At 47.0% G+C, this 27559-nt stretch overlaps 3 protein-coding genes across 4 annotated transcripts in view; 1 reads left to right on the top strand and 2 right to left on the bottom strand.

The window, feature by feature from the left end:
• The window catches only part of LOC104474368 (DGAT1/2-independent enzyme synthesizing storage lipids), a 688180-nt gene that overhangs the window by 536439 nt on the left and 124182 nt on the right, over positions 1–27559 (top strand). The window lies entirely within an intron of this gene.
• Positions 7249–8975, bottom strand: LOC147601770 (transcription factor SOX-17-like). The gene is made up of 2 exons (XM_086742337.1): positions 8672–8975; positions 7249–8463 (listed from the first exon to the last, which is right to left on the bottom strand). The coding sequence occupies exons 1-2, from the start codon at positions 8967–8969 to the stop codon at positions 7541–7543; spliced, it is 1221 nt and encodes a 406-aa protein (XP_086598463.1). The 5' UTR covers positions 8970–8975; the 3' UTR covers positions 7249–7540.
• Positions 14251–16123, bottom strand: LOC147601769 (transcription factor SOX-17-like). Its single transcript, XM_086742336.1, has 2 exons — positions 15742–16123; positions 14251–15533 (listed from the first exon to the last, which is right to left on the bottom strand). The coding sequence occupies exons 1-2, from the start codon at positions 16037–16039 to the stop codon at positions 14611–14613; spliced, it is 1221 nt and encodes a 406-aa protein (XP_086598462.1). The 5' UTR covers positions 16040–16123; the 3' UTR covers positions 14251–14610.

Below are 27559 nucleotides of genomic sequence, written 5' to 3'. Positions count from 1 at the left end.
TGAACTCTGCTCTACATTTTCAAGAGGAGCAAACTTTGAAGCCAAATAAGTAACAGCAACTGTCACCCTGGAAAAATGTATTAAGTCCTGCAGTTTTGCTACACCGGGGTTATAAATGGAGTGAAGGGCTGTGTAGAACCTAACAAACCCTCAGTGGCACTTAACTGCTTCTCTGACAGTTTAGTCAACAAAAAGCTACAACTCAGATGCCACCTGAAGTGTTGAGCACTTGCATGTCTACCATGAGCTACAAACAAAGCTCCCAGCACTGACATAAACTCAAAGCAGACATGTTGCTCCAGTTTCATGACCACTACTTTCAGAGCAAAACTGAACAAAACTCAAAACCTAATAATTTAACTTGGATCACAGTCATTAGTTTTGTCACCATGAAAACGTTTGTGGAACCACAACCTCAGATTTGTCACTTAAGGTGACACAGCCCTGACATGGGATTTTCAAGCTGGCAAGTTAGTAAGGAATGCTTTAGGCGCTGTAATTGGAAATCAGGCTCTTCTCATGTGGATGAAACACACTTGTCTCTGAGACTCTTTGCAGCATGCTAAGAAAAGGCTGAACCCCAGAATCATGGAGCAGTTTGGGTTGGAAGGGACCTTTAAAGGTCATCTAGTCCAAACCTCCTGCAAGAAGGGACATCTCCAACCAGATCAGATTGCTCAGAGCCCCATCCAACCTGGCCTTGAATGTTTCCAGGGATGGGGCATCAGCCACCTCTCTGGGCAACCTGTTCCAGTGTCCACCACCCTAACTGGAAAAAATGTCTTCCTTATGTCCAGTCTGAATCTACCTCCTTCTGTTTTAAAACCAAGGAGTAGAAGATCTTTTTCAGGCACTTTGATTTATGGCAACAAAATAACAGCCTTGTTATTTTTCACATCTCCTGTGGGGATTTCCAGACTATATATGAGTAGGTATAAAACAAAGGTTTATTCCCCAAGATATTGCCCTGACCTATTCGGGAATAGCAGTATAGATCTTTTTTTTTGCCTCAGCATTGCATGTGGGTTTCTCATTCTGCTCTCCAAGAATATTTGTAGTGAAATAACATAGGAAATTCCCGCTGAGAATAGAAGCGATAGCACTTGTATCTTGACAAACTCTAAGAAGTTTTCCATGCATTAAATAGCTTTTTACAGGTTTAACCTGCAATTCCAAATCAATGGCGAATTAAGTCCATTATTTTTAAAGCCAGCCCAGGACATGGTGAATCGAGGTTCTTACATCAATATTAGTGAGTATTTTTGTAACCATACACTTTCAGACATCATCCCCAATTAAGAAGTATGAAAAATCAACACATATTGCATTCATCTGATGCCAAATCTGCTTCACTTTGCTCATGGAAACCACTCTGTTTTCACTGGTGATTGCACAGAAGCAAAATGATCATACCTAGGCATCTTGAAAGAATAAGCATGTAATCAAGGAAATACATGTAGTCTAGCTCACAGTAACTTAGAGAAGTGATACTTTCATTAAGATAATGAAAGTATAAAACAAAATCAAGACTACATAACCTGACTATACCTTAAGACTGTTCTCCAGTAATACTCATCTGTACCTTTGAAACCAGAATTTGTAGTGTGTCAACCAATTCAAGTCCATGAATACACAAATATTGCTTTACCTTTCCAGTTAATTTGAACACAACTTTTAGCCACAAAAACATATTCTAATATTCTTTATCTTTGTTCAACAGGGGACAAATTTTTGCTTTAAACAGGATGTGTGCAGGATAATTTTTTTTTTCTAAATGGCAATAACAAGAAGCTTTAAAGTAAATCAGACACCGTGGAGTAATTCTACAATGCCTTGGAAAGAACCCAAGACATGCTGGGTACCTAAATATATTCTCTATGGGTAAATGGAGCGGTCACCCTCAATGTGAACAATAACTATATTCCCCTGATAACTCCACAGAATACTCCATGAAATGAGTTTTCTTTCTGATAAGGAAAAGGATGGAAATTGATTTTTCTCTGAACTTCTGATTAATAAAAATGCAGAAGATGCTAGAATCCTGCTTCAAACAACTACATGGAAAAATTTTATTTTAATGAAGAACTTTGTTTCTAAAAGCTTACTTTGGCATTTTTCAATGTCAGGTTCATGGAATTATTTTGTATCATAGTACAACTATTATATATAAATGAATTATTTAATAATGAGAGGAGATATCCACAGCAGCTCAAACATTTTTACTTCACTTTTACTTCACCACAGGTGAAATACCTTCCTATAACAAGTGTTCTGAAATAGTTTGAAAACAGCTGGTAACAGAAACTTAAGATTTATTTCATTGTGAAATTCCTGGAGGGTGCATCAAGTTTCAGGACAATCAGTGTTAAACACCGATTGTCCTGAAACTTGATTAATAACACAATTATGAATATCTCAGATGGCATTTCTGCACATGCATTAAAACGTTCTGTATTTTCCTGGTGCTCTTCATTTTGAGATTATTTTTACTAAAGGACTCAGGAGATCATGATTAGTGCTTCAGTTTTATCTGTATCAGGTGACATATACCATAACCTTTGGATGTTTCTGTTCCTTTTTCTCAAAAGTTTGAAACTTATTAACATTCTAAGAGCTGTGACACTTTCAAATTATAGCAATACATATAAGTTATATTCATGCTTTAATTAAATCTAAGGCAGACACCTTAGAACTACATTTAATCTAAAAAAAATTTAAAAAAGAAATTATGACAGTATGCTACAATGTACTACTCGGTTTTCAATTGCAAGGTCTTCCACCAACAGTAAGACACCCAGTGAAAAATCCCCTGTCTCTACACAATCATGTACTCATTTCATTAAATATGTTTTTAAACCACTGGGGTAAACTAAGGTGCCTATTCATAATTTACCTGACAAGACGTATAAATCAGCTATTATTTAGGATTGTGCTGTCATAGTTAAATTGGTTTTCCTCCATTATTATAGGCTCCTCCACTTTATACTTCAATCTGTAACCCAGAATTTAAAATCCATACATCAATTTACATTAATGTAGTAATCATTCCACATATAGCCATAAATGCATTGGTTGCTAAAACACTTAATACATTTTCCTTGTCTGAAAATCCATACTCATTTAAGAAAGACTAAGATATTCAATAAATAAGTCAATAGTTTAAGATCATCTGCAAAGGGAACAGTATCACTGTCACTATATTAATATGGAAATTAATCAAAGCTATGTGGCCTCTATAGAACAGCTCCAATGAATAAAACAAAATAAAATAACTTTTAAAAATCTAGTAAAAGTATCTTGTAGATATTTTAAAAATATTTAAGAGCATCCACACCCTGATTTCCAGCTTACCATACTGGTGGCCTTGGATGTATGATGATCCTTGATTCATCACCACAGAAGAAAACACAGCCCCTTTAAGAGTTCCAGAAATGTGCTCTGATAAGCTGAATTGATGGGGACAGCCATCAGAGATTGACATGTACAACACTTACCAGCCCATAAACTCCTCGTGCAGCAGCTCCAGGAAACCAACAATGAATCAGGGTGAGAAATGGCACTTCAGCTCACACTGTCCCACACTCTGCCATGGGTGCCAAAGCAGGGGCTGCGCAGGCAAGCCCCAGCCACCCAACAAGGAGCCAGGCAGCCACACAAACCAGCTGGGTACCCAGAGCACGCAAGGAAAGCTGCTAACCACGCTACACCTAACCGAGAAAGTGCTCAGTGTAGCCTAGTGTCATGGTTTTGTTAGTGAGGGGGGGGCAAAATAAGTTCTCTACACAGGATTTTTTGAAAAATATTTGTCTTACGCTTGGATCAAAATAGGAGTTAAATTATGTTCCTGTTCCTAAATCAGTGCCCACCGCTGGTAAATAGCGCAAATGCCTGAGTATTATACCCAGATGATGGTGAACGTGCTGCCTGCAACTAAAGTCATCTCAGCCTTTCCATCTCAAGAACATTAAGTCAGTTTTCTCTAGCTTTAGCAAAAGTTTGGACCACTATTTTTTCATCCCAGACAGGTGGCTCTAGCAGAGCACAGAAGTTTCAGCTAAAACTGTTCAGATATTTCTTAAAATAAGGCTAGAGAAAATATGTTCTTTCAATCATATTAAATAACTCTTAGGACCCTTTTGCACTATGGTTTTAATAATCAGCCTGGACTAGGCATTGCTAGAGCACCAGAGGTGTGATTACCATTATCCTCCGTGAAAAGCTGCCCAAGTTCTACAGTTAAGACTCTAAGATAGAAACCATAAACTCTTAAAAAGCATGATGAGGAGCACTGGACAGTGGTAAGAGAAGAGAAAAGAAGAGGAAAGATGAGGGGTTGCAACGAGGTAGGAAAAGAAGGCACGGCTGGGACAGGAACAGAATCAGGAGATACTGAGGAGCGGGGCTAAGGATAAAGAGAGTGGGGAACTATGAACAGGAAAGAAAAAGGGGTTAAAAAAATCCCAAGCAATTAGGAAAAGGGACAGAATATAGGTAAATTTCAGGCAAAGGGACAAAGCTCAGTATTTTGAAAATGGAAAGAGGATATACAAACCAGACAGTATTTAGGCTATTATGGAAAACGAAAAATGCAAATGTTATCAACAAAAGGAACAAACTAGGCAAAGAACACAGCAGGAGGCTGTAGGAAAAAGGAAGGGTCCAGAAAAGACAGAGGCAAAGTAACAGTTGTAGTACCAAAAACGGGAGCTCAACCAGTTATTCTACAGCCCCAGCATAATTTTGTTGTCCTGCACTATTATATCTCAAAATCCCACTGACAATGTTTGTTCCTCAGTCTTCACCTTGTGACAAGTCAAAACACAGGCTCATGCAGCAGCAGAGGACGAATGCCGTTATTTGATGAGGCATTCCTCACTTGTTGCTTCATGCCGATGACGGACGAAGTTCTAGGAAGAAATCAGTATTAGAAGGCAGAATGAAGAAGGGATCAACAAGAGGACATCAAAAGAGGCAGGAAAACCATCACCTCAAGGTTAAGGCAATTTAACGATACTTTGGAGAGCTGCATCCTGTACATATTAGTCACAAAGTTCTATGTAATAGCAGGTTTCCTTCGAGATGGATTGCAGTGCACCAGTCTCTCTCGTTTCACCAAGCAATCAGTTTGAGATGACGTGCAGAAGCGTTGAGCTCACGGCTGCAACTAAAGGCAAGGGGAATTTGACTTGGGAAGGAAAAATTGCTGTGAGTGCTATAATTACAGACCATTTTGGTTTTAATCTTCATGTATCATTTCTGCGTAAGATACGGATTAACTGAGTTGGAGCTCCATAGAAGATACGTATATCATTTACAATCAATGCCTATATCATAAAATTACTCACTAAAGATTAGAGCTGCACTGGTAACCTTAATTCTGCAAGGTCTTCGTTTAACCTTACTTTGGGATTTCCTAAATTAAGCTTACTTTCCTTCCAGACTTTTGTTTCACTGGAAGTTTTTATAAAATTTTGTAACATAATTCAGCTAGGTGCTCTATTATAGAAAAAATTAGTCTTAGGACATCTGTAATGAATGAATACAAGGAAAAAAAAGCAATACAAACAAAATTTATATTATTTCAATACACCTAAACATCTATTCAGTGTTTAACTATTTAATGTTTGTCTTTTGTGTCCTTCTGTGGTTTTAGCAGCGCATAACTGAAGGAGTACGACTACCATGCGGGCTGGTCATCTAGAAGACACAACTGGATGAATTCAAATGTTCAACTACAGAGTTTTCACTGTTGTTAAACTTATACCTGCCTGTAACTGTCAACATGTTCAATGTTTCTTTCCAGACAAATACATCCTATTAAAATAAGAATGTCTATGTTCTTAAAACACTGACATATATGCAGTCTTATTTCCCACCTTGCACCCAGCCCCCTCATATCAGAAACTTGACACTGGCCTTCACACTTCCCTCACTGCAAAGATGAGGGAGAAAAGATGTTACAACAATCTGGTTACAACAACCACGATTTCAAGTGAACTTTTTCAATACTACACGTACACACAGTTAAAAAGTGTCACTGAAGTCAGTGGACATAATCAGGGTTTCTTCTGACCTAAATAAAACTACACTCTCTGAATTAATAAATAAAACATCATCTGCTCAAGTATGTTTCTACTAGATTATTTCTTTGAAAATAATGCAGCTGGCTCTGTGTCCCTAAAAGGTGTTTAGAAAATGCTCATTATCATATAATTTTTATAAAAACAAGCATGTATTACACAAACAGAATTTTTGGTGGATTTCTTCATGCACAATTCAGTAGTCTGATAATATAGTGCAAGATAAACACAGCTCCCTAAAAATATTTATATTATGAATGTCACTGGTATTACTTTTGAACTTTCATTTGCAAATTAAAATATTTGAAATTCTCTACCGCAATTACTTTAAGTTGACTTCAGCAAGCATCTTCCAAAAGAGAGACATCAGAAGTGTTGTTAGCTTCACACTTACCTCAGTGTTATGATGAGAACGAGACGTAGCTGTACTCTCGCACTGGCAGAAATGTCACAGCGCAGTACAGGCTAAAAACTCCGTTTTAACACCTAAGTGATACCAGCAGTTGATGGAGAGCAACTGATGTAAGTATTTGGGCTGCACTGTATTTTCTCCTTGCTAATAAAAGCCAGAACCCCATGACACAAATGGCCTAAACGTACTTGAAAGTAGGTGGCAGAAAGCAATTTGTAAATACAGTACCAATGCTAATTGTGAATCATTTGGTTCAACCAGAAGTCACTACGTAAAGAAAGTCACCTTCATGCCTACAAGTATCCAAATTCAATGGGCTTCCAGGCACACTTTAAAAGCAGTATCTCAAACTTACCTAGCTTCTTTTGTTACAGACTCTACTTCAGTGGAGGAGGTTTTTCCCCAATGCGTTAATAATTGCAAATTCCAGTTGGCACTTACAAATAAAAAAAAAAAAACCTAAAAAAACCGCAGTTCAGTACAGTCCCATGTTCCCTACTCCAAGGGACAGACAGCTGAGGCCTCGCCATCCGGCTATGTAACAGGAATACAGACACACCTGGGAACAAACTTCTCTGGTCCTGGAGACCTTTGAGAGCCATTGTGGTGAAAGAAAGTGTCACACGGCATCTGCAATTACTCCACCTCAGGCCATAACTGATTAACTTTAGATTAAGTCTCCCTAAAGGGTCATACGGCCAAGAAGAACGACAGAAACAGCTGTACATAAATTTATTTTCCTGAAGTACTAAAAAATGATAAATATAGTTTAAAACAACTAATAAAATCGTTCTCTGGGCAAAGAAGTAACCGTCCTTATGTTATGTAACCATAAGCCTGGGCACAGACGTAAAAAAAAAGATGCAAACACGCTGGCACAGCAGTCCAAAAACAGTCCGACCCGGGCTTTTAAATGGCTCGACAGCGGCGTATTTGAGCACAGACGAGGTCTGCGAAATTCTCCCGAGAAGGGTCCAATAAATTACATAAATAGGAGCGGGGCCGGGGGGCTGCCCGCCGGCGGGTGACGCGGCGCCGGGCCAGCCCCTCACACGTCGGGGTAGCCGCAGTAGTAGACGGCGGTGCTGGCGTCCGACACGGCGGCGGAGAGGGGCCCCGCGCCCTGAGGCGCCGGCAGCCCGGTGGCGTCGTGGCCCGCGAAGGGCAGCCCCAGCTCGGGCTTGCAGGCGAAGCGCAGGTACTGCTCGAACTCGCCGCGGTCCACCTCGCCCAGCAGCTCCTCCTGCGGCAGCGGCTCCAGCGGCTCCCGGCACGGCACGGCCTCGGGCGGCGGCGACGGCTGCCCCACCGCCCCCGGCGGCAGCGGCGGCGGGCCGCGGCCCGGGCCCGGCGGCTGGCACGCCTGCCCGTAGTAGGCGTGCAGCGGCGGCGGGCAGCCCAGCAGCCCCTGCAGCGACCCGCCCGGCCCCAGCGCCTCGGCGGGCGGCAGGTGCCGGCGCAGCGCCGCGCCCGCCGGGCTCTCGGCCGCCGCCGGCGGGAACTCGGCCGCCGGCAGCGGGGCGTAGCCGTAGGCCGCCAGCGCGCCCTCCTCCTGCAGCCCCGCCGCGAAGAACGGCGCCTCGCTCTCCGCCGCGTCCAGCGGCGACGGGTCCGGCGTCGGCAGCCCGTAGCCGTCGAAGGCGGCGCCCGCCGCCGGACACTCCCGGTACTGGCCCGCGCCCGCCGCCGCCGCCGCGTAGCCCTGCTCGCCGTAGGGCAGCCCCAGGCCCTCCACGCACATCCGGCCGCCGCCGCCGCCGGCCTCGCTGCCCAGCCCGGGCCCCGCCGCCTCCGCCAGGCCGTGCTGCTGCAGGAAGCCGCTCTCCACCCGCTTCAGGCGCTTCACCTGCTTCCGCCGCCGCGGCCGGTACTTGTAGTTGGGGTGGTCCTGCATGTGCTGCACCCGCAGCCGCTCCGCCTCCTCCACGAACGGACGCTTCTCCGACAGCGACAGCGCCTTCCACGATTTACCTGCGCCCACCGGCACCGTCAGACCGGCCGCCACCCACGCGCAGCCCCGGCCACGCCACCCCCGCCCGCAGCCCGGACACCCCCGTCCCGAGACCCGCCCGGGCTTCCCGCCCTCCCGGACCGCCGGCCCGCGGGCGTCCCGGGCCCCTGAGCCTCCCCGGGCTCCTCGCCCACCCGCCACCCGCCCGCCGGGCCCCCCCGCGCTCACCTAGCATCTTGCTGAGCTCGGCGTTGTGCAGGTCCGGGTTCTGCTGCGCCAGCCGCTTGCGCTCGTCCTTCGCCCACACCATGAACGCGTTCATGGGCCGCCGGATCCGCGCCTCGCCCTTGCTCCGGCCGCCCGACGCCCCCGACGCCGCCGCCTCGCCCTTCGCCTTCGCCTCGCCCAGCGCGCTCAGCGGCTCTGCCCACGGGCAGGGGCCCACGGCCGGCATCATGGTGGGCAGCGAGCACCGCCCCTGCGCCTGGTCGTCGCTGCTGGCGTAGCCCGCATCGGGGCTGCTCATCGCGGGGGGGACGAGACAGGCTCCCAGCCCGGGGTCCGCTCGCTGCTGGCGGCCGCCACCGCCCGGCCCTATTTGAGCTGCGGGGCGGCCAATGGGGCCGGGGGGGCGGGCGAGACGCCGGGCGGTAGCGGCGTCTCCCGCGGTGGCTCCGGGGCTCCTCGCGGCACCTGTGCAGGTCGCCGCCGCCCTCGCCGCTCCCCCCACAACCGGCTGCCCCGCGGGGACGCCTCGGTGCGCCCGGGGCTCCTAGCCGCGGCGAAGTCGTACGGGGGACAGGGGGACATTCCTCCCTATCCGGCTGCCGCCGCCCGCGGGACCCTCTCCCGGCTTTGCCCCTCCTCTGCGCTCCGCCTCCTTGGCAAGCTGGTTTCGTTAAATCACGGCACCCTCAAAATCCGCCGGCTCTCCGTTCATCGGAAGATTTGGAAAGGCTCTTATTTCAAGAAAAAGCCTGTCCCGTTACGGGGGGCGGGGGAACCACTGAGTAAATCGTGCCGGCATGAATCACGTTCGCCGGCCGTCGAGGTTAACGCCTTGCCGCCTTGCTCCCCCCTTCCCCCCCCCCCCCCGCCAAGCCGTGACAGCCAGCCTCCCTGCGCCTGCAGGCTGGGAAGGGGCTGGGGGCGGGGGGCGGGGGGGAGGAATACAAACTCGAGGAACGATCAAGCGACCATTTAATGATAAGGAAGACAATTATGTCAACCTAAATTGGACAGAAATCCGTTCGGATAGAAATTAGCTGAATATATTCGGACAGGAGAGAGGCGGTCTCCCGAGAGTGCTGCAGGTTTTCTCCGGCAGACGCGGAACGGGTCCGGTGGGTCAAACCGTAGCTGCCCTGGGCACGAATCAAGAGATTCCGCAGCATAAATAAAGGGCGTTAGGAGAGGCAGCAAACAAATCTCCAACCCCTCAAACAAAGGGTGGCTTTGAACGGAGTTTCAGAAATAACATAAGCACGTAACGCCACCCGGTCTTCAGCCTTGGGACGTCACAGACGGGGCACTGCCAGCCAGGGTGGGAACAGACCACCAGTGTCGAGAGCAGCGGGGTCCGGGCGGCTCTGCAGGCTTCAAAGCAGGCAGAGGAAAGAAATAACTGACCCTTGTGCCACACCAGTGCCGACGCGCTCATAACCCCTCGGTTTACGGTGTGGAAACTGCTTATCCCCATGACAACCATTTTATTTTTCTTTTTTTTTTTTCTTCAGCAGGTGTGCGCTTTGAGGTTTTTTTTCCTAGCCCAATTAATAAAACCGAGCATAAATCCAGCACAGCATCCAAACCAGAGGGAAGTCAGCAGGAACAAGGATAGTTACACAGCGTTTGCTCTGGGGCAGGATTCACATCGTAGTTGAAATCTCTTTGTGCCACTGATCTCCTGTGACCCCCTGCGTGAACCCTTCGGGGTAAAACACAAACACGTAGAGCAGCAAAAAGTAGCGGTCTGCGAGGAGCCTGGACCAGTCAGTGCCCTGTGCCAGGGGCAGAGGCAGTGGCCCTATTTAAGAGCCTCTCGTTAAACACACAGAAGGTGAAAGGAACGGCCCTGTCTCTGCAGACGGGGAGCGGAAGCAGGGACATTGAGCTCTAATCTTGCAGGCGTTTAATTAGTCATCACATTAATTGTCTGCTTAACGAGCAAATGTGGGTATGTCCGTGCTGGATTTCACAGTCGGGTCCACCACACCATTACTGGGTGCAGCTGCACAGACATAATTTGTAGAATCACAGCATGGTTTCGGTTGGAAGGGACCTTTAAAAGTCATCTAGTCCAACCCCCTGCAAGGAGCAGGGACATCTCCAACCAGATCAGATTTCTCAGAGCCCATCCAACCTGGCCTTGAATGTTTCCAGGGATGGGGCATCCACCACCTCTCTGGGCAACCTGTGCCAGTGTTCCACCACCCTCAGTGTAAAAAATTTCTTCCTTATGTCATCTGAATCTACCTCCCTCTGTTTTAAAACCATTACCCCTTGTCCTATCACAACAGGCCCTGCTAAAGAGTTTCTCCCCATCTCTCCTGTAGGCCCCCTTTTAAGTACTGGAAGGCTGCAATAAGGTCTCCCCAGAGCCTTCTCCAGGCTGAACAGCCCCAACTCTCTCAGCCTGTCCTCATAAGAAAGGTGCTCCAGCCCTCTGATCACCTTCGTGGCCCACTCTGGACCCTCTCCAACAGGTCCACGTCCTTCTTGTGCTGGGTACTCCAGAGCTGGATGCAGTACTCCAGGAGGGGTCTCACTGAAGCAGAATAGAAGGGAATTTTCCCCTGCCAGGCCCTGATGTACACCGATACCTGAGGCAAGGACCCAAGGAGGTATTTGCACTGCTTTTCTGTCCTGTTGGAATCACTGGGCAATTGCGACCCAATTTGGCAGCAGGTCCCAGGGAACAGCAAAACCTCGAGGCCCACGGGCAGCTGACAGCGGCCAGGCCTGGCCACGCAGCCAGCAGAGCCCCACGGGATGCAGGAGGGGAAGGGCCGCGATCCGCTCACTGCTGTTTTCTCACGGCAAAACACCACTCCTTCCTGACGTTCCCAGTCCCAGTTACTCTCCATCAGCGAGTGTATTTTTATTCTCGCCCCCTGACTTCACCCTGCCACCTGCCGTCTGTGGGTGAACCCTGAACTGGTTTTAATTCAGCACCTTTGTCTGAAATTCCTTTCTCTCGTAGTAGGCATACTTACTTTTCTACAGATATACCTAAGGAAGGGAGAGCACACACACACACACAAAAAAAAAGAAAAAAAAATCCTCAGATTGCACTGTGATACTCACAGGAGTGTTGCTGTGTTAGGAAAAATTGAGATCTGACTACAGACCGCTTGAAACACGATGAACTAGTAAGAGAGGGACAAAACCAGAAGAGCTGAATACCTTTTGGGCACAAGAGGCCGGAGTGAGCTGCAGAGCGCACTCACCATCCCTGTGGGAAGGGGCCTGCAAACGCTGTTGTTTAACCAGACAGTGGCTGCTTTGGCAAGGTTAGAGAGATGCTTAAAGATGCCACCCTGTCTTTTTGGCTTACTGTTTGGACTAAACCAGAACGGCTAAGGGGATAGCCAAGGTGGTTTTGCCCTGGGTGCAGTGCCCGGAGCAGGCTGGCAGTACAGAGCCCAGCTCGGAGCGATGGGTACGGCAGGGTGAAGAGGCTGGGAGGCTCCGGGGCCTGTGGCACACGCTTCCAGCCTCTCTCTCAGAGAATCATTTGGAATGGGAAAGTCAAGACATGCTCTATGGAAAATAGGAGGTTAGGACAGAGCTTCAGAAAATGTTGCTCTGCGCATATTGGCAGCGTATAAACCTGCCACGTTTTAGACATGTTAAAGAAAGTTCAGACGGTTCTTCTCACTGGAAGGGAGAAAAAAAATGCTGCACATCTGAGTACATACAGGAAAATAATGATGCTTAGATCTGAGTCTGCAAAAGCCCTGTGCAAAGGGTTGTTGTAAGATCTACCTGTACATCATCACCATACGTCGTTTGGCACCCAGGACTGCTATGCTGGCCAACCCTTTTTCCAAACCCTATAGAGTTATTTAATATAATTTATTGTCAGTCACTACTGGTATTATTATAAAAAATAAGGAGAAGGTTCTCAACCTTTGTCATGAACCCACTTACAGTTTCAAGTTCACTTCAGCTTTCAGCTGTCCCACAAGTTGGGGTGAAGGAGAGAGGAGCAGAGCAAAACCTGCACCTGAACAAAAAATTACAAGAAATGATGGCCAAGCATAACAAAAGCAAAATAACGATTTATTTCCAAAACCAACCGAAGTGGTTTTCCTCCAGTAAGCTGTGAATATGTGTGAAACGCACGAAACGACTTTAATTTAAACCTGTGGGTTCAAACGGTGCAATAAAAGGAAAACTCAAACTATACAAAACCATCGTTTCTTTACTGTGTTTTCGTATCTGTGCTTAGGAACACCTAATGATTTTTTTCCAAATCAAAGTATCCAGAAGTCATCTAATGTCCTTGTCCTGAGGTACCGCCTCATTCAGGAATACATCCTTCTTCTCGTGTAGATATGGGAGAGGAGTGAAGATACCTCTAAGAACTGAAAACTGAAAAGTAAAATGGGAAGATTAAGGAACGAGAGGGTAGACCATTTTACAGAATATTGAGTGTTTGGACGCATTTTAACTCCAGACACACTAACAGTACACAATTACATAGTCAATTTTTGCCAAGGAGGCTTTGCTCGAAACTCACTGAGCGAGGCAGCTTGCGTCTGGGTCTGCGTGCACTGTTTTATCTCTCACTGGTACAAACGTAAGCCCCTTTAAATGTAATTTGAAAACGCACCCGATTTGATTTCCCGTCCTGAGGGAAGACAGGTTAATCAGCGGGCAAGTCTGCCACTTGGGGCCCGGTCCCCTCCTCCCCCGGGCTCAGCTCCACACCTTTATCTTAGGAAGTGAACGACCCCGATGACTGTTACCCCGTCCCCCCGATTTAAGTCATAAACGTAATGAATTTGTCAGTCCCACCCCACAGCTGGGCTCAGACCTACACGGAAATGCCTTTTTTTTTTACTTCCCGGGAAGTTTAACTGCAGGGTGCGTATGTGTCAATCACAAGGCCAGTGCTATCTATAGTCGCGATGACGTAGCATAAGGAGTTTCTTTGGGAAAGAAAAGGCGAGATGCTGTCACGTACGGTGGAAGGTGCCGCTGTCGCAGGGTGGCCGAGGGGGCCGCTCCTGGCCGCCCCCCCCACCCCCCACCGCAAGCTCGTGGCGAAATTTTTCACCTCCTTTGAATGCCGATTTACCGCTCTCGCTCTGCGCAGCGCGGATCTGCTGTCCCCCGCTGCCCACCCCCCACGCCGCGGCACGGGCAGCTACCGAGACACGAAAGGAACCTCCGGGGAGATGTTCGAACCTTATCCGGCCATGTCGGTGCGGTGCTGTTCTTAACGGCATCCACTGTGTCCACGCCCGCCACCAGATCCAAACCCTAACCTACTTCAGTCAGACCTTTCTCATACCCTTTTTTACACTTCAACCATAAAACAGGTCGGCCCCTTATTTCTTTTTAAAATTCAGTCATATTAATCAACCGTCTAAGAAAGTTTAGGATAAAAAAAAATTAAAGAACAGTTTGTGAACGCTTGAAGTTGTGTTTGTCATTTGAGCAAGAGAGAAAGAAGCACCGTGTCTACAGAAAGGGTGAAAGGACCTCAGTGCAAGGGACATTAGCAAAAGCAGCGGGAAAAGCAGTGATCACCGATTGCACAGACGGCAACAGTTCATTGAGGAGATACCAGCGGCCAGTTCTATGATTTCCCGTTTATTTGTAAAAGTGCAAAAATGACTCTGTACAAATCCCACATATAAAAACCAGCAGTCTGTACAACATTACACCAGCGTATGGATCTCTAATAAGATCTCCGAAGCTGCGCTCCCGGCGTGTAACCAGTGAGACGATTCCACAGCGGGAACAGTTTCCGCTGTCGCTGTCGGACAGCGATGGCAAGGCCCGCACCACCCGGCCAGCGAGACGGCGCCTCGCCTCTCAGACCCCGAGCGGGCCCCGGATACCCTGTCAGTTCTCAAGAGTCCAATAAATTACATAAATAGGAGCGGGGCCGGGGGGCTGCCCGCCGGCGGGTGACGCGGCGCCGGGCCAGCCCCTCACACGTCGGGGTAGCCGCAGTAGTAGACGGCGGTGCTGGCGTCCGACACGGCGGAGGAGAGGGGCCCCGCGCCCTGAGGCGCCGGCAGCCCGGTGGCGTCGTGGCCCGCGAAGGGCAGCCCCAGCTCGGGCTTGCAGGCGAAGCGCAGGTACTGCTCGAACTCGCCGCGGTCCACCTCGCCCAGCAGCTCCTCCTGCGGCAGCGGCTCCAGCGGCTCCCGGCACGGCACGGCCTCGGGCGGCGGCGACGGCTGCCCCACCGCCCCCGGCGGCAGCGGCGGCGGGCCGCGGCCCGGGCCCGGCGGCTGGCACGCCTGCCCGTAGTAGGCGTGCAGCGGCGGCGGGCAGCCCAGCAGCCCCTGCAGCGACCCGCCCGGCCCCAGCGCCTCGGCGGGCGGCAGGTGCCGGCGCAGCGCCGCGCCCGCCGGGCTCTCGGCCGCCGCCGGCGGGAACTCGGCCGCCGGCAGCGGGGCGTAGCCGTAGGCCGCCAGCGCGCCCTCCTCCTGCAGCCCCGCCGCGAAGAACGGCGCCTCGCTCTCCGCCGCGTCCAGCGGCGACGGGTCCGGCGTCGGCAGCCCGTAGCCGTCGAAGGCGGCGCCCGCCGCCGGACACTCCCGGTACTGGCCCGCGCCCGCCGCCGCCGCCGCGTAGCCCTGCTCGCCGTAGGGCAGCCCCAGGCCCTCCACGCACATCCGGCCGCCGCCGCCGCCGGCCTCGCTGCCCAGCCCGGGCCCCGCCGCCTCCGCCAGGCCGTGCTGCTGCAGGAAGCCGCTCTCCACCCGCTTCAGGCGCTTCACCTGCTTCCGCCGCCGCGGCCGGTACTTGTAGTTGGGGTGGTCCTGCATGTGCTGCACCCGCAGCCGCTCCGCCTCCTCCACGAACGGACGCTTCTCCGACAGCGACAGCGCCTTCCACGATTTACCTGCGCCCACCGGCACCGTCAGACCGGCCGCCACCCACGCGCAGCCCCGGCCACGCCACCCCCGCCCGCAGCCCGGACACCCCCGTCCCGAGACCCGCCCGGGCTTCCCGCCCTCCCGGACCGCCGGCCCGCGGGCGTCCCGGGCCCCTGAGCCTCCCCGGGCTCCTCGCCCACCCGCCACCCGCCCGCCGGGCCCCCCCGCGCTCACCTAGCATCTTGCTGAGCTCGGCGTTGTGCAGGTCCGGGTTCTGCTGCGCCAGCCGCTTGCGCTCGTCCTTCGCCCACACCATGAACGCGTTCATGGGCCGCCGGATCCGCGCCTCGCCCTTGCTCCGGCCGCCCGACGCCCCCGACGCCGCCGCCTCGCCCTTCGCCTTCGCCTCGCCCAGCGCGCTCAGCGGCTCTGCCCACGGGCAGGGGCCCACGGCCGGCATCATGGTGGGCAGCGAGCACCGCCCCTGCGCCTGGTCGTCGCTGCTGGCGTAGCCCGCATCGGGGCTGCTCATCGCGGGGGGGACGGGACGGGACGGGACGGGACGGGACGGGACGGGACGGGACGGGACGGGACGGGACGGGACGGGACGGGACGGGACGGGACGGGACGGGCTCGCCCGCCGCTGAAGTCCCGCTCGCTGCTGGCGGTCGCCGCCGCCCGGCCCTATTTGAGCTGCGGGGCGGCCAATGGGGCCGCAGGGGCGGGCGCGACGTCGGGCGGTAGCGGCGTCTCCCGCGGTGGCTCCGGGGCTCCTCCCGGTACCTGCGCAGGTCGCGGAGCCTGGCGCGGGCAGCGCTGCCCCCGCCCCCTCGGGACCGATGGGGGGTCGTTCGGGGGAACGGACAGCGCATCGGTGTGGGCTCTCGGACCTCAGCTCCGCTCCCCGCAATGGCAGCATAGCGCTGCCCAGCGAGGTCGTGCGGTACCGGCAAATCCCCACCCGTCACCGGCCCCAGCGGACAGGGACCACCCTGACCAGAGGAGACGCGAAAGAGGTTGAAGTGACAGATTGCCTCCAGCCGTACCTAGATACCCCGGAACACCCGGCGAGACACGGGGGCTTCTTTTGTGGGTGGGCTTGGAAACTAACTTGGGAAGAATAAACCAGGTCTTCACCTGTCTCCAGCTTCTTGCCTTCCAGTGCCGCCTGAGCTGATTTCACCTCGTAACCCCATGCAAGATGTAAACTGCGCGGGGCAGCAGGATACTGAATTCATAGCAAAGCTTGTGAAATAAATCCCATCCCACCTTTTCATACTTCGCAATAAAGTTATTCAGTAGCTGACAAAAGCGCAAATATTCATTGTATGTCGCGTGAGATTAGCCACTGTTTAAGCTGAGCTTTGCAGTACATATGGCTTGTTGCATTGCCTTGTTCAGGGTTTCTCCGAGTTGCCTGAATAAATAAACTGTAAACACAAACAGATGTTTGTAAAAAGTCCGTCACGTCAGAATAAACACAAATTCTATCTCGCTATTCTATCCCGTTTATGTTCCTCTTTGACAGACAAACTGATGTAAACCCCAGAGTTTTTACGGGCGCTCTGATTAATATTTGCATTGTTATGCGGTGCTATTAAATGCACCAATGCTTATTTGAGAAACCGCTGAGCTTTAGACTGAAGATCAAAGAGGTTTATTTGGTTAATGACACCTTTGTTTGGGCTGCCACTTCGATCAAATAAACCAATATTGTAAGAATTCTGGCTGAAATTAAATTAATGAAGCCCGCATCACCATTAACTTATTCTAACATTGAATTTCCAGTTTCGTGCAACGTTAAACCTGCTCCTTTACACTTGACAGCCAGTACATATTCTAAAAAGAAGGAAAAGGCAGTGGCGGTCGGTAGCTGCCCCGGACTGACACCCGCGAAGGTAATCCTGCTGGCATCTCTGCGCTGATGCTTTCTGCTCCCCTCTCTTTGCTAGAGATTAGAAACAAGCGATGTATTTCTAGCCTAATGGCACCCTGTATTTATCCCTCTTGCCAGCAGTCAGAATAGTTGTCGAAACGCTAGTGTTTGCCTACATCAAGCAAAGAGATGGTTTTCGCATTTGTTTTGGTTTGGTTTGGTTTGGTTTTCCCCCCCGTTCAAACACACGCTTTAGTCCAACACAACGAAAGGCAGCGATTCCAACAGCTCGGCTTTTCTTGCGTGTATCAGAGGCTGTAAAGAGCAGCGAAGGCGAGAACAATGTTCCTACACATATGTATGTATAAATTGATCTCCCACTCGTATACAATAACTCCATTCTTGCAAAAGTATAATGCATTTAAAATTTATTGCAAAAAAAAAAAAGTTCAGCGGGACACACGCTGCTTGCGAAGCCGACCGTCACCACCGAACTGGCGATAATAACCCTCGTTAGGAATTAAGCGCTTTTTCAATCGTTTTCAGTCCAGCGCCTTGGGGACACTACCTTAGGGCGGACCTTTTTAGGGCTGGTGTGCCGGTGACTTTGGTTTTATGGCTGAGGTGGTGACATTTCCCGACCCGACGTGCTAGGACCCAGAGCCCGGAGTCCCAGGCCAGCTGTCCCAGGACGGGTCACGCACCGAAGCACGGCTGATCCCCGGAGAAAATCTTGACTTAAACAGAACCCGAGTCCTGTCTGAAACAAACTCATGCAGAAGGCAAGTGTGAGTATTTTTTTTCCCTGAGGGGAACAGAATACTAGCTGAGAGGAGAAAGCAAGATAACCTCCAAGCAAAACAAAAATCAAGGCGATAACAATGCGCTCCCCTAACGAAGTCGGTGCATTTCCAGTGCCTCCCAGACCAGTTCCCAGCTCATGCCGCGTTACTGACCCGGGCAAAACTGACCGCCTTGGAGTTTAACGAGCAGAAGAGAGTATTACCTTTTTTTTTTTTTTTTTTTTTTTTTTAATGAGCTGATCTTGTTAAAACGCCAAACTGTTCCTTTTACTCTACTTAGCAGAACCATTTTCGTGAGTCAAGGGAACAAATCCTGCAAGAGCTTGCAGTGAAAAAGTTCAGCGAGTGGAGGGACTGCTTACAAGTACGGCAATTTTGGAGCTATCACTTCCAGCAGAAAAGAAAATGTTTTTTCTATATAATGAACATAAGGTAATAAACTAGGCAAACCGCCGCTGACTTTGTATGGGAGATTTGTGCAAACTGTTTCTACAGCTCATTGATCTGGGATCAAAGAAAGAAAGGTGTGTTTTGAATCTAAGCCGAGAAAGTAAAAGCTCCCTGGTTTGTACAGAAAATGCTGGCAGTTTGTGACCCTTTCAGTGCCCCTGGCGTCATAAATAAATTATCTCACCGCTTTTCTCGCTTTCTGTTCTGACTCTTTAGGTATTTTTGAGTTGTAACTTTAACAACACGGGGCACAGCACTGCCTGGCTGGAGTTGCGGTCTCTGCTTACTCCTCACTTCCCTGGAGCGATGAGTAGAGAGCTTCTCCTGACGCTCCTGAAACCTTCACGGTCGCACGACTCCTGGGGTCATTCGTTAACTTTCCCAACCGAACAATGCCGCCGGGAGTTCATCCTTCTGATTTATTGACCTTTTAAACCCGCCGGTATACAGCGCGGGGATCCTCCGGCGAGAGATGTGTTTCTATTTCAGGGCCATTACAGAACGCGGTGTTGGAAGTGGTGCTCCCAGCGTTATCAGACCCGACCACAAATGCCACATGAAAAGCAGCAAACATCCGGAGGGTTTCCTGCAAATCGAGCAGTTTCTCAAGACAAGAGACTTTTTTTTTTTTTTTTTTTTTTAACGTGTATTTAAAGGCAACGCGCTTTGCCTCTTTAAAGCGGTTCAAAAACCACTAAATGAAAGCAGCCCAGGCCGACAACGCTGCATAGTGCAAGAAATCTCCTCGAGAGAAGAGTTTTCGGGACTTGGCGTTAGGGAAGTGCGTGGATCAGAGGGGCCCTGGTCAGGAACGGCCCACTATTGAAAGGAAAAAATTTAAAAAAAAAAAAAAAAAAACAAAAAATGAAAATTGTCCCTTTCAGAAGCTCTGTAACTGTTGAACTGCTTTACAACAAAGTCGTAGTCCCCAGCGTTTAAAAAGTTAGCCGGGTCGCCTGCGTCTGTTTCATCTGCAAATCGCTTTCTAGCAAACGCACACCAACGCCCAAACCCGCAAGAAAAGCTTGCTGCTTGTAACTGCGGGCAGCAGGCAGAGCGTGGCCCCCGCACGGAAAGGCGTACGGCGGCCCCGGGCTCGGCGGCTGCGGGGCCAGGCAGCGGGCTGGGGAACGCGGCGGCCCCGCACCGGCAGCTGCCTGCACCCCGCCTGCTCCGCGCTGTGCCCCGCAACGGCGTCCCCGCGTTTTAGGGTCGAAGGGCGCCCGGCGGGAACAAGTGGGAAGCGCTGAACCCCCGCTCCGAGGTCGGAAGGCTTCCGCCTCCTCCGCGCACACGAGTGGGCTTCCCCCGCCCACGGCGGGAGCCCCCCGCGGCCGCCGCCTCCCCGCGCCCGACCCCTGCGGCTGCCCCGCTCGGCCCCAGCCCTCCCGCAGCCCTCTCTGGGGGACCCGAGGTGCGGGGCAGTGCCTCCAGCGTGCCCCCTCCTAGGAAGGAGTTAACCCTGCCGCCGGCGGGACCGCTGGGGCTTGGCGGTACCCGGGCTGTAACGCCCTCCCCACTCCCCGTCTGAGGCCATAAATCAAATGTGTGGGAATCAACGGGAAATGACATGTTTAACCGACACGAGTGCTGGGTACTTCGGTGGTAACTATTCCAGGCAGATAATACGTGGACCCAAACAGATTCCAAAAGAGTCAATGGCAAACGCTCCTCACTTTAAACGACACTGAAAGGAGGCCTAGCGACGCACTTTCCTCAAAAAAACCCCGTAATCCAGGTCCAAGGCTCGTCACCCGTTATATTAATAACTTTATCTACTCCTTTAATATAAAGACTAATTCATGCGACTAAGGTCACAGAACGGTTGCGTTGTTCTCTGTAATATAAATCGCCAAGGGTTCGATTACATGAGGAGTTCCCAACTTTAATACGATTTTGGTGCCCTTCGGTTTAAGAATGCGCTGCATAGCACAACGAAGCAGCACAATAGCTGGGGCCAGGTAGAGCTCCCCTACAGCTGAATTTCCAAGAACAGAAATCTTGTCAGTTTTCATACTGAAGTACATACAAGTCAGGGGAAAAAAAAAAAAAAAAGCTTTATACAATGCTGGAGCTGCTCCAAAAGATCAGGGATCTGAACTGAACTAAACAATTTGGCCTAGCCTCTGTTTGTATTTATGTTGGTTTTATCTCAGCGGAGCTACTGCAGGCTTGTACAAATGTAAGATTTATTCTGACATGCTAGATGTTAAAGTAATGGCTTAGTGAAGAGCAAGACGTGTAATTGTACGATGAAAAAGCTGACCCCAGTTACACTGGAGTGAAACAATTTTCTTAGCTGGCATCACTTAGCTCCCAATCAGTACCCTTAACAAGGCCAGAAGAACAAATGCCACAAGGTATTCTCTAGAAGGTGCGCTATGTTGCTACAGATAACGCTACTGCACTCTTATAGTCTGTATTTTTATATTGCTTTCTTTAGTAGGTAGTAATATTTTACAGTAATTTCAAAGTGTAAAGTTATTTGTCTTTAGCTAGAATAAAATTGTTACATTATACAAATGAGAAAGTAGCTGGGCTGGAGCTGGGCAGTTACTGCTCCATCCTGCCAACCACTTACAGTCACAGAAGAGATGATCAGAGATTTTAGCATATGGAAATAATCCTATGCCAGTAGTTTAGCAGAAGGATGTTACTAACAAAATTATTAAATGATGACTAAATCCAAATGTCAATGGCTTGCCATCTGTAGCTCTGATGGATCAGCAGTATTGAATAAGTAAGATCAGGCAGAAATTCAGAACGGATTTAAAACCTCAACAGTATTAAAGTATTAAAGCTGAAGGAAACTTTTTTCCCACAATGGATAATATGACACACTTATTTTTCAGAAAAAAAAAGTCACTGCTGTGCTTTCCTTCCTTGATATTGGATGCAGTGGTAATGTTGTTAAAAAATACCTGTTCTTACATGACCAAAAAGGGCATTCTTTATAACCAAGACATATGAATACAAAATTTGATGCTGTTTTTTTGCAAATCTAATATCAAATTGTTTAAAGTTATAATTTTTAAATTTGCCCAGTAGAAATGCTCTGAATTTTCATTGCATCTTTGCAATTATATTCAATGATTAAGTGCACTACAACTTTTGACATCTGACATCTAGATAAATAAACTACAAAAAGAAAAGAATTGGGCACTTAGAAGGTTCAGGAAATTAATTTAGTTTCACTTCTTGATAGCTGCAAATGTTTGGTTTTCTGATATTTAAGTTCCTTGATTAGTCTTAATACACAAATAAAATTTACATTTTAATATTATTTTATTATTTTAATATTAATTCAGATTCCAATAATGTTCCATTGAAACATCATATAAAGCCACAGTTTATAAAAAAAAAGACACCTGCACATCTTCCAAATCCAAAGCAGTCAATCTGGTCATGTTTCTAACACCATTTGCCAAACTTGTAGCACTTCCAGTAGTAGACATCTGCTTGTTTTACAGGACACAATGAAGTCTACAATTTCTCTGCCTAGAATACGTTAATATTCCATGTTCTGAACACCTTTGGCTTCCACTGAGCAGTGAGAGAGAAGGGAACTCAACTGCTCATGGGATCACGCCTTACACAGCTAGCAACTTCAAATGAAAAAAAGACAACTAAGCTACAAAAACCTCCAAGCTAACTTGGGCAATACAGGGTTTGTTTGATCCAGTCATTACTTGGGTTTGAGATATGTTTAGAATCATCTAGCTGCAGTTCAGCAGTCACACCTATTTTACTTTCGTGGTGTACTTCTGTTTGAATAAAACCTCAGAACTGAAAGTCCCCTTTCCTCCTCCTTTGTCCCCTTAACATCACCTTTTTATCTTCACAACACCCTTTGAAGGGTATTTACTGAAAGGATGAGAGAGCAGTTATCACACAGAACCGAAAACTTAAAAAAAAAAACAACCCAGGAATTTCAATAAACCTACTCTGTAGCTAGATTGAGAACTAGAGATCCTCACTCCTATTGCAAACAATTTGCAAGATCTAAGACAATTTCTACCCAGCTATCTCCAGTTTACCAGTTTCATTAAGATAGGATGACTGTTTAACTGGGCTCTAGATGTAAATGTTGTAAGAACACTCAATTTAGAAACCTTCCTTCAATAATAAATTTAACTATCTTTTCTTTTAAAAATTCAGTTAAATCTTCGTTAGCAGACAGTTCATGTAGTACCTAGATGTACCGTGTTGGTACCCCTCTGCCATTAAAGCCTGGAGATGTTTGAATTAGTGAAGTAAGGTGCATGACTACAGAGCTTTAGTTTACATGTATATAAATACATTTCTACAAAAGAAAGTGTATTTGTGCTTTTTTTTTTTTTGTGGTTCAGATCAGCATCCTGCAAAAAAAAAGTCACTCAGGATAAACTGAAAAATACCTAAGAAATATTAACCAACTACACTGGTGATTTACTAAGGCCAGAGTTAGAACTGAAGCACACCAGAATTATCTCACACAACAGTAATACCTAACTTTCCATAGGCAGCTGTTTCCAGCAGTCAGCCTCCTAGCCTTCCCTCCCGGTTAGTGAAAAATCGCAAGATTTACTGTTGCAAGACCTATGTCACTTCAGGAAATAAAGACAACGAGTGTTGACAGGTGCTAGCAACACTTTATATGCCAGGGCATGTGGGTACTCAAGCACTGTGATAGTCCATTTTAAAATAAAATCTGAACTAAGACAAACCAAAACACCCAGGTAGTTCTGTTGACAACCACTCAACCGCTCACCAGAGGGAGCCCATTTTCCCCCAAAGCAAACATCTGTAGCAGAGCCAACCTGCTACATGACGGGGCTTCAGAACTGCCCCTCTAAAAACTCCACAGCTGCTGGGAGGAGCAGCTGCCAGCCCAGGGAGCCACACAGACGGATCGTGAACAGGAAAGTACAGAGCTGTAAAGGATTCTGTAGCTGCTTGGTTAATACTTCCTGCAGCGCAGAAGGTACTTTGTTGAAGAAGATGCTACATTTGCCTTTCAAATGGAACATTTCTGAGGGAAAACTGCCATATATCTGCAGCATGTCCCTGACTGATAGATGTAAACATTTTATATTGTCCTAGGTAGCCGTCTTGTTACTGTTTGTTTGGCTATATTTGTGATATATTGCCAGTAAATACTTTAACCGAGGCTCTTCCAAGAGAAGTATTACTTTTTCAATAGAAAAATAAAAACTTTTCAAAGAAAGACACTTCCCATTTTATCTTTCCTTGAGGGAAAGAATAAGCCTTCTAATGTATTATTAATTCTCATATATTCTTTAAAGACCAACTGAAAAACTTTACTAATATGACTTGCATTGCAACTAAGCACAGAAAAAAAGTCTGAGCTCACAGCTAGCACTAGAACACGTCCTGTTCAGGAAGGACCTGCAGCTCTTTCCAGGGCCAGATTGTGTGTGCAAGATCAATTGTTGGAACAGGGCATAATATAGATGTTTCTTGGCAGCCTTCAAAACACAACAGAGCGGTGAAAGTTGTTTTTTGTTGGCTTTTTTTTTTTTTTTTTTAAATCTTAGGTCAGCTAAACACAAGATCCATTTAGCAGTAAAACTACCCTGCTGCCTATCTAAACAGGAAAACCTTGCTAATGAAGATGTAGTTACATCACCAAGCATATGTTTCTGGCACTAAAAGATTACCTACAGTTGCATGCCTCCTGGTATTGGTCCTTTTTTTCCTTCAGTATAATGAAATATTAAGTTGCTACTTATGCTTTTAGTGTCTTCTTGTTCTTCACATGCCTGTTTCTTAATTACTAGTTAATACATTTCCTCAGCATTTTTCTTTTTGCAGATACTCGTAGCCAGCAGTCAGCAGATGCCACAGCACATAGCTGAACTACTGATAAGCAAAAATCAAGCCACATTGATTACCTCCTTTCTGGAAAAAGCAAACCTATAGGTGTAATCAGTTTTTGTTGGAGGGGGGTGGATTTTTAAATCTCCTTTTCAGGTTTGCAACAGTGCAGTCACACATGTTTTGCCACTTGTCAGACTGATTCAACAGCAAAATGCAACCAACAAAGATTTGATCTGGGTAAGTAATAGTTGTACAAATGATTTCAAACTAATTCTTAGGATTTTCCTTGCAGCCTGTAGCTTCAGAAACATTCTGAAATACAGTCAACTAATTTTTATTTAAATATGTGATTACTGAACTAAGGCTGGCTATATCACCTGACTTTGGAAGGGTTCCATATTAATGGGGGCTTACTGGTCCATTGACCTTCCCTAACAAGCCACTGAACCTTAACACAATATGGGCTAGACACTAGCTTTCACTTTACAAGAGCACCAAATTCATCTGAAATTGAAACAAGAAGATAAGATAAAGTTATTCAGTTACTAAATTACATACAGGCATGAGTATGGAATCTAGGGAATCCCTTTGACAGATGCATACAGGGTTTATGTTTATGTCTCAAGAGAACTTATAAAAACTTTAAATAACATGTAATACTGAAGTATATAGTTGCCTAAAATGTATACTTAGTTAGGATTAAAGACCAGCATTATAAAGATCAGGGACATAGACTACTGATTATTGGCTGCTTTTACAAAGCAGATATTATTATTCATATTTATCCACACAGAAGAGTTTATAGATTCACATATATTTAATGTTATTTCGTCTGCAGAATACCCATACATTATGGTCATTCTTTATAAAGGTGTAGGTTAAAATCTATCCTGCATTACTGAAATAAGAGATGAGTAAAAAGACATATCTGTACGACAGAATTTGATAGCAAATATTGTGAATAAATTACTTTTTCAGCTCTGTAAATTTCAGTGATGTATCTTAGTAAATAACTTAGTTAAATATATTTTTACACAAATAATTTAAATAATAATGTGAATCAAATATAACACATAGCATCAGAAGTAATTTGGACACACCACTGGGAAGATCACAAAGCATTCAAGGTTATGTTTTAAATCTCTAGCCAGAATCAATAAATCTATCTTAGTTACTTTACAGCATGATACATTCACTAGGGAGAGTTTTCATTCAAGAACAAATTATTATCCACTGCTCTGTTAAAAACAATTTTAAAATGGCTAACCAGCTTGAATCTTAGAAGGATTGGATGCAATGTTAATAGTATTAAGACAATTTTCCAGAAAGTAAACCATTCAAAATCAATAGTACAAATTCCACACCAACAAATTATCAAAAAAACCGAAGTTCTCAATCCGAAGTGTTTAACCATGTTTTTGGGTAAATCTAAAAGGAGGAGCTCAGACCAGACTGCACTTCCATGGAATAACTGCATATCTAAACAGAAAAGTGGCGCAGGAAGGAAGAGGCTGAGAACTACCATTTCAGAAGACTCTGAAGGGTATACAACTGAGTCAGTGTATCAAGATCGCAAAGGGAGCTGCAGCTTCACCGCTTTGTCACAAGAGAAACCGGGCATTATTTTGAACAGCCATTGTATCAAGAGCTAAAGCAAGACAGTAAGGGGATAATCTAGCACTGCTTGAGAGCTCCTATGTGACTGCAACACTAGATGATCAACTAAAAGGCCTCTTTTTATCAGGCCTCTACCTACTGCTCTTACCTTACAATTGAGTACATTCTGAAAAAAAAAAAGGATTAATACTTTTTCCAAACCTAGCTTTTGTATACCATCTCACTACAAACAGCACTGATATGCTATTTTTCATCCAATAAATGCTTTACAAAGACACGTTAGTATTACTGACACTGTTCTGGACCTTTGGGAACTCAGGACACACAGGTGTTCTAAGAAACCTGTTTGAAGTTGCAGTAGAGCAGAAAAAGGTTATCATGTGCCTCTCCCTTTCCCCTCTCCAGTATTAAGTGCAGTTTCATGCTAAACCTAAAGATACTGGTCTCGCACTCCCTTTCTCCCACATTCTTGCTAAAACTCCAGCGGAATCAGAGCATCACAAGGACTCGTCAGCAGATTAACTTCCGGTAGGATGACTAATCAGGGATTAGCAATAAGAGATTGATTACAGTCAGTTGGTAAAAGGGTAAATCAATGGTCCAAAAGAAAATGAGTAGTGAGGAAACCAAGTCAAATTTAAACCTTCACTTCTACTATACATTCTGTGAGCCATTCTGGAACTGCAGCTTAACTCTCCTTTCTTCTATGCTTAACTACCTTTTTCCATATGGATCCTAGAAAACTGTAAAATGGCAAATCATACAGATAGAACAAAAATAGCTATATTTGTATATAAATCAGCGCTTACTGTATAGTACACATGACTACATAACCAATACAAGTGTACGTATTTTTTTTTCCATTATTTTCACTACAGAAAGCACAATGACAAGTTGAATTTTTATTTTAAATGAGTACCAACATCTCTTGACTATAAGAAAGGCAAATCAGCAAATAATGGGCAACTGACTTTTTATTGTTACTCTACTAATAAATAAGTGATTGAATCAGATATCCCTATTCCTGTACAAACTCTGTCAAAATACACAAGACACAAAACTATTAGAAAAAACAAATTACAATGTATTGAAAAATTAGTTTATACATCTAAACACTCAAATCTGGATAATACAAAAAATCTTGGCTATTTGATAAGAAAGCATTTTAACATTTTAATAAAAATAAAGGTATTGATATTGCTAAGTATAGGTCAAATTACAATTTTGATAGTTTCTTTTGACTCTTTATAGTTTTGTTTACACAGTGATTTCATACTGCCTAAAGAGGAAAAGAAGAGAAAAATCCATCACACTGGACTATGTAGGAATGTATGATCTCTGCAGCCTGTGAAGCTACTTCTCCTTTCTCCTCAGGGACGAGCAGACAATATAACAGTTTTCAGGTTCCTAGACAGTTGGTGCAGCATACGTTAATATCCACAGGTGACAAGACAGAAAATCATGACATACTTAAACTGCATTAGGA

This window comes from Chlamydotis macqueenii, chromosome 2 (assembly GCF_036417535.1).
Source record: "Chlamydotis macqueenii isolate bChlMac1 chromosome 2, bChlMac1.mat, whole genome shotgun sequence".
Lineage (NCBI taxonomy): Eukaryota > Metazoa > Chordata > Aves > Otidiformes > Otididae > Chlamydotis > Chlamydotis macqueenii.
Note: the sequence above shows the minus strand (reverse complement) of the source record. Positions and strands in the feature narration are given on the sequence as shown.

Excerpts from the sequence above, each read along its gene's own strand:
- LOC147601770 (XM_086742337.1), bottom strand. The coding sequence starts at position 8,969 with ATGAGCAGCCCCGATGCGGGCTACGCCAGCAGCGACGACCAGGCGCAG. Across the intron at positions 8,464-8,671 it reads CGAGCTCAGCAAGATGCTAG|GTAAATCGTGGAAGGCGCTG; the intron begins GTGAGCGCGGGG and ends CGGTGGGCGCAG.
- LOC147601769 (XM_086742336.1), bottom strand. The coding sequence starts at position 16,039 with ATGAGCAGCCCCGATGCGGGCTACGCCAGCAGCGACGACCAGGCGCAG. Across the intron at positions 15,534-15,741 it reads CGAGCTCAGCAAGATGCTAG|GTAAATCGTGGAAGGCGCTG; the intron begins GTGAGCGCGGGG and ends CGGTGGGCGCAG.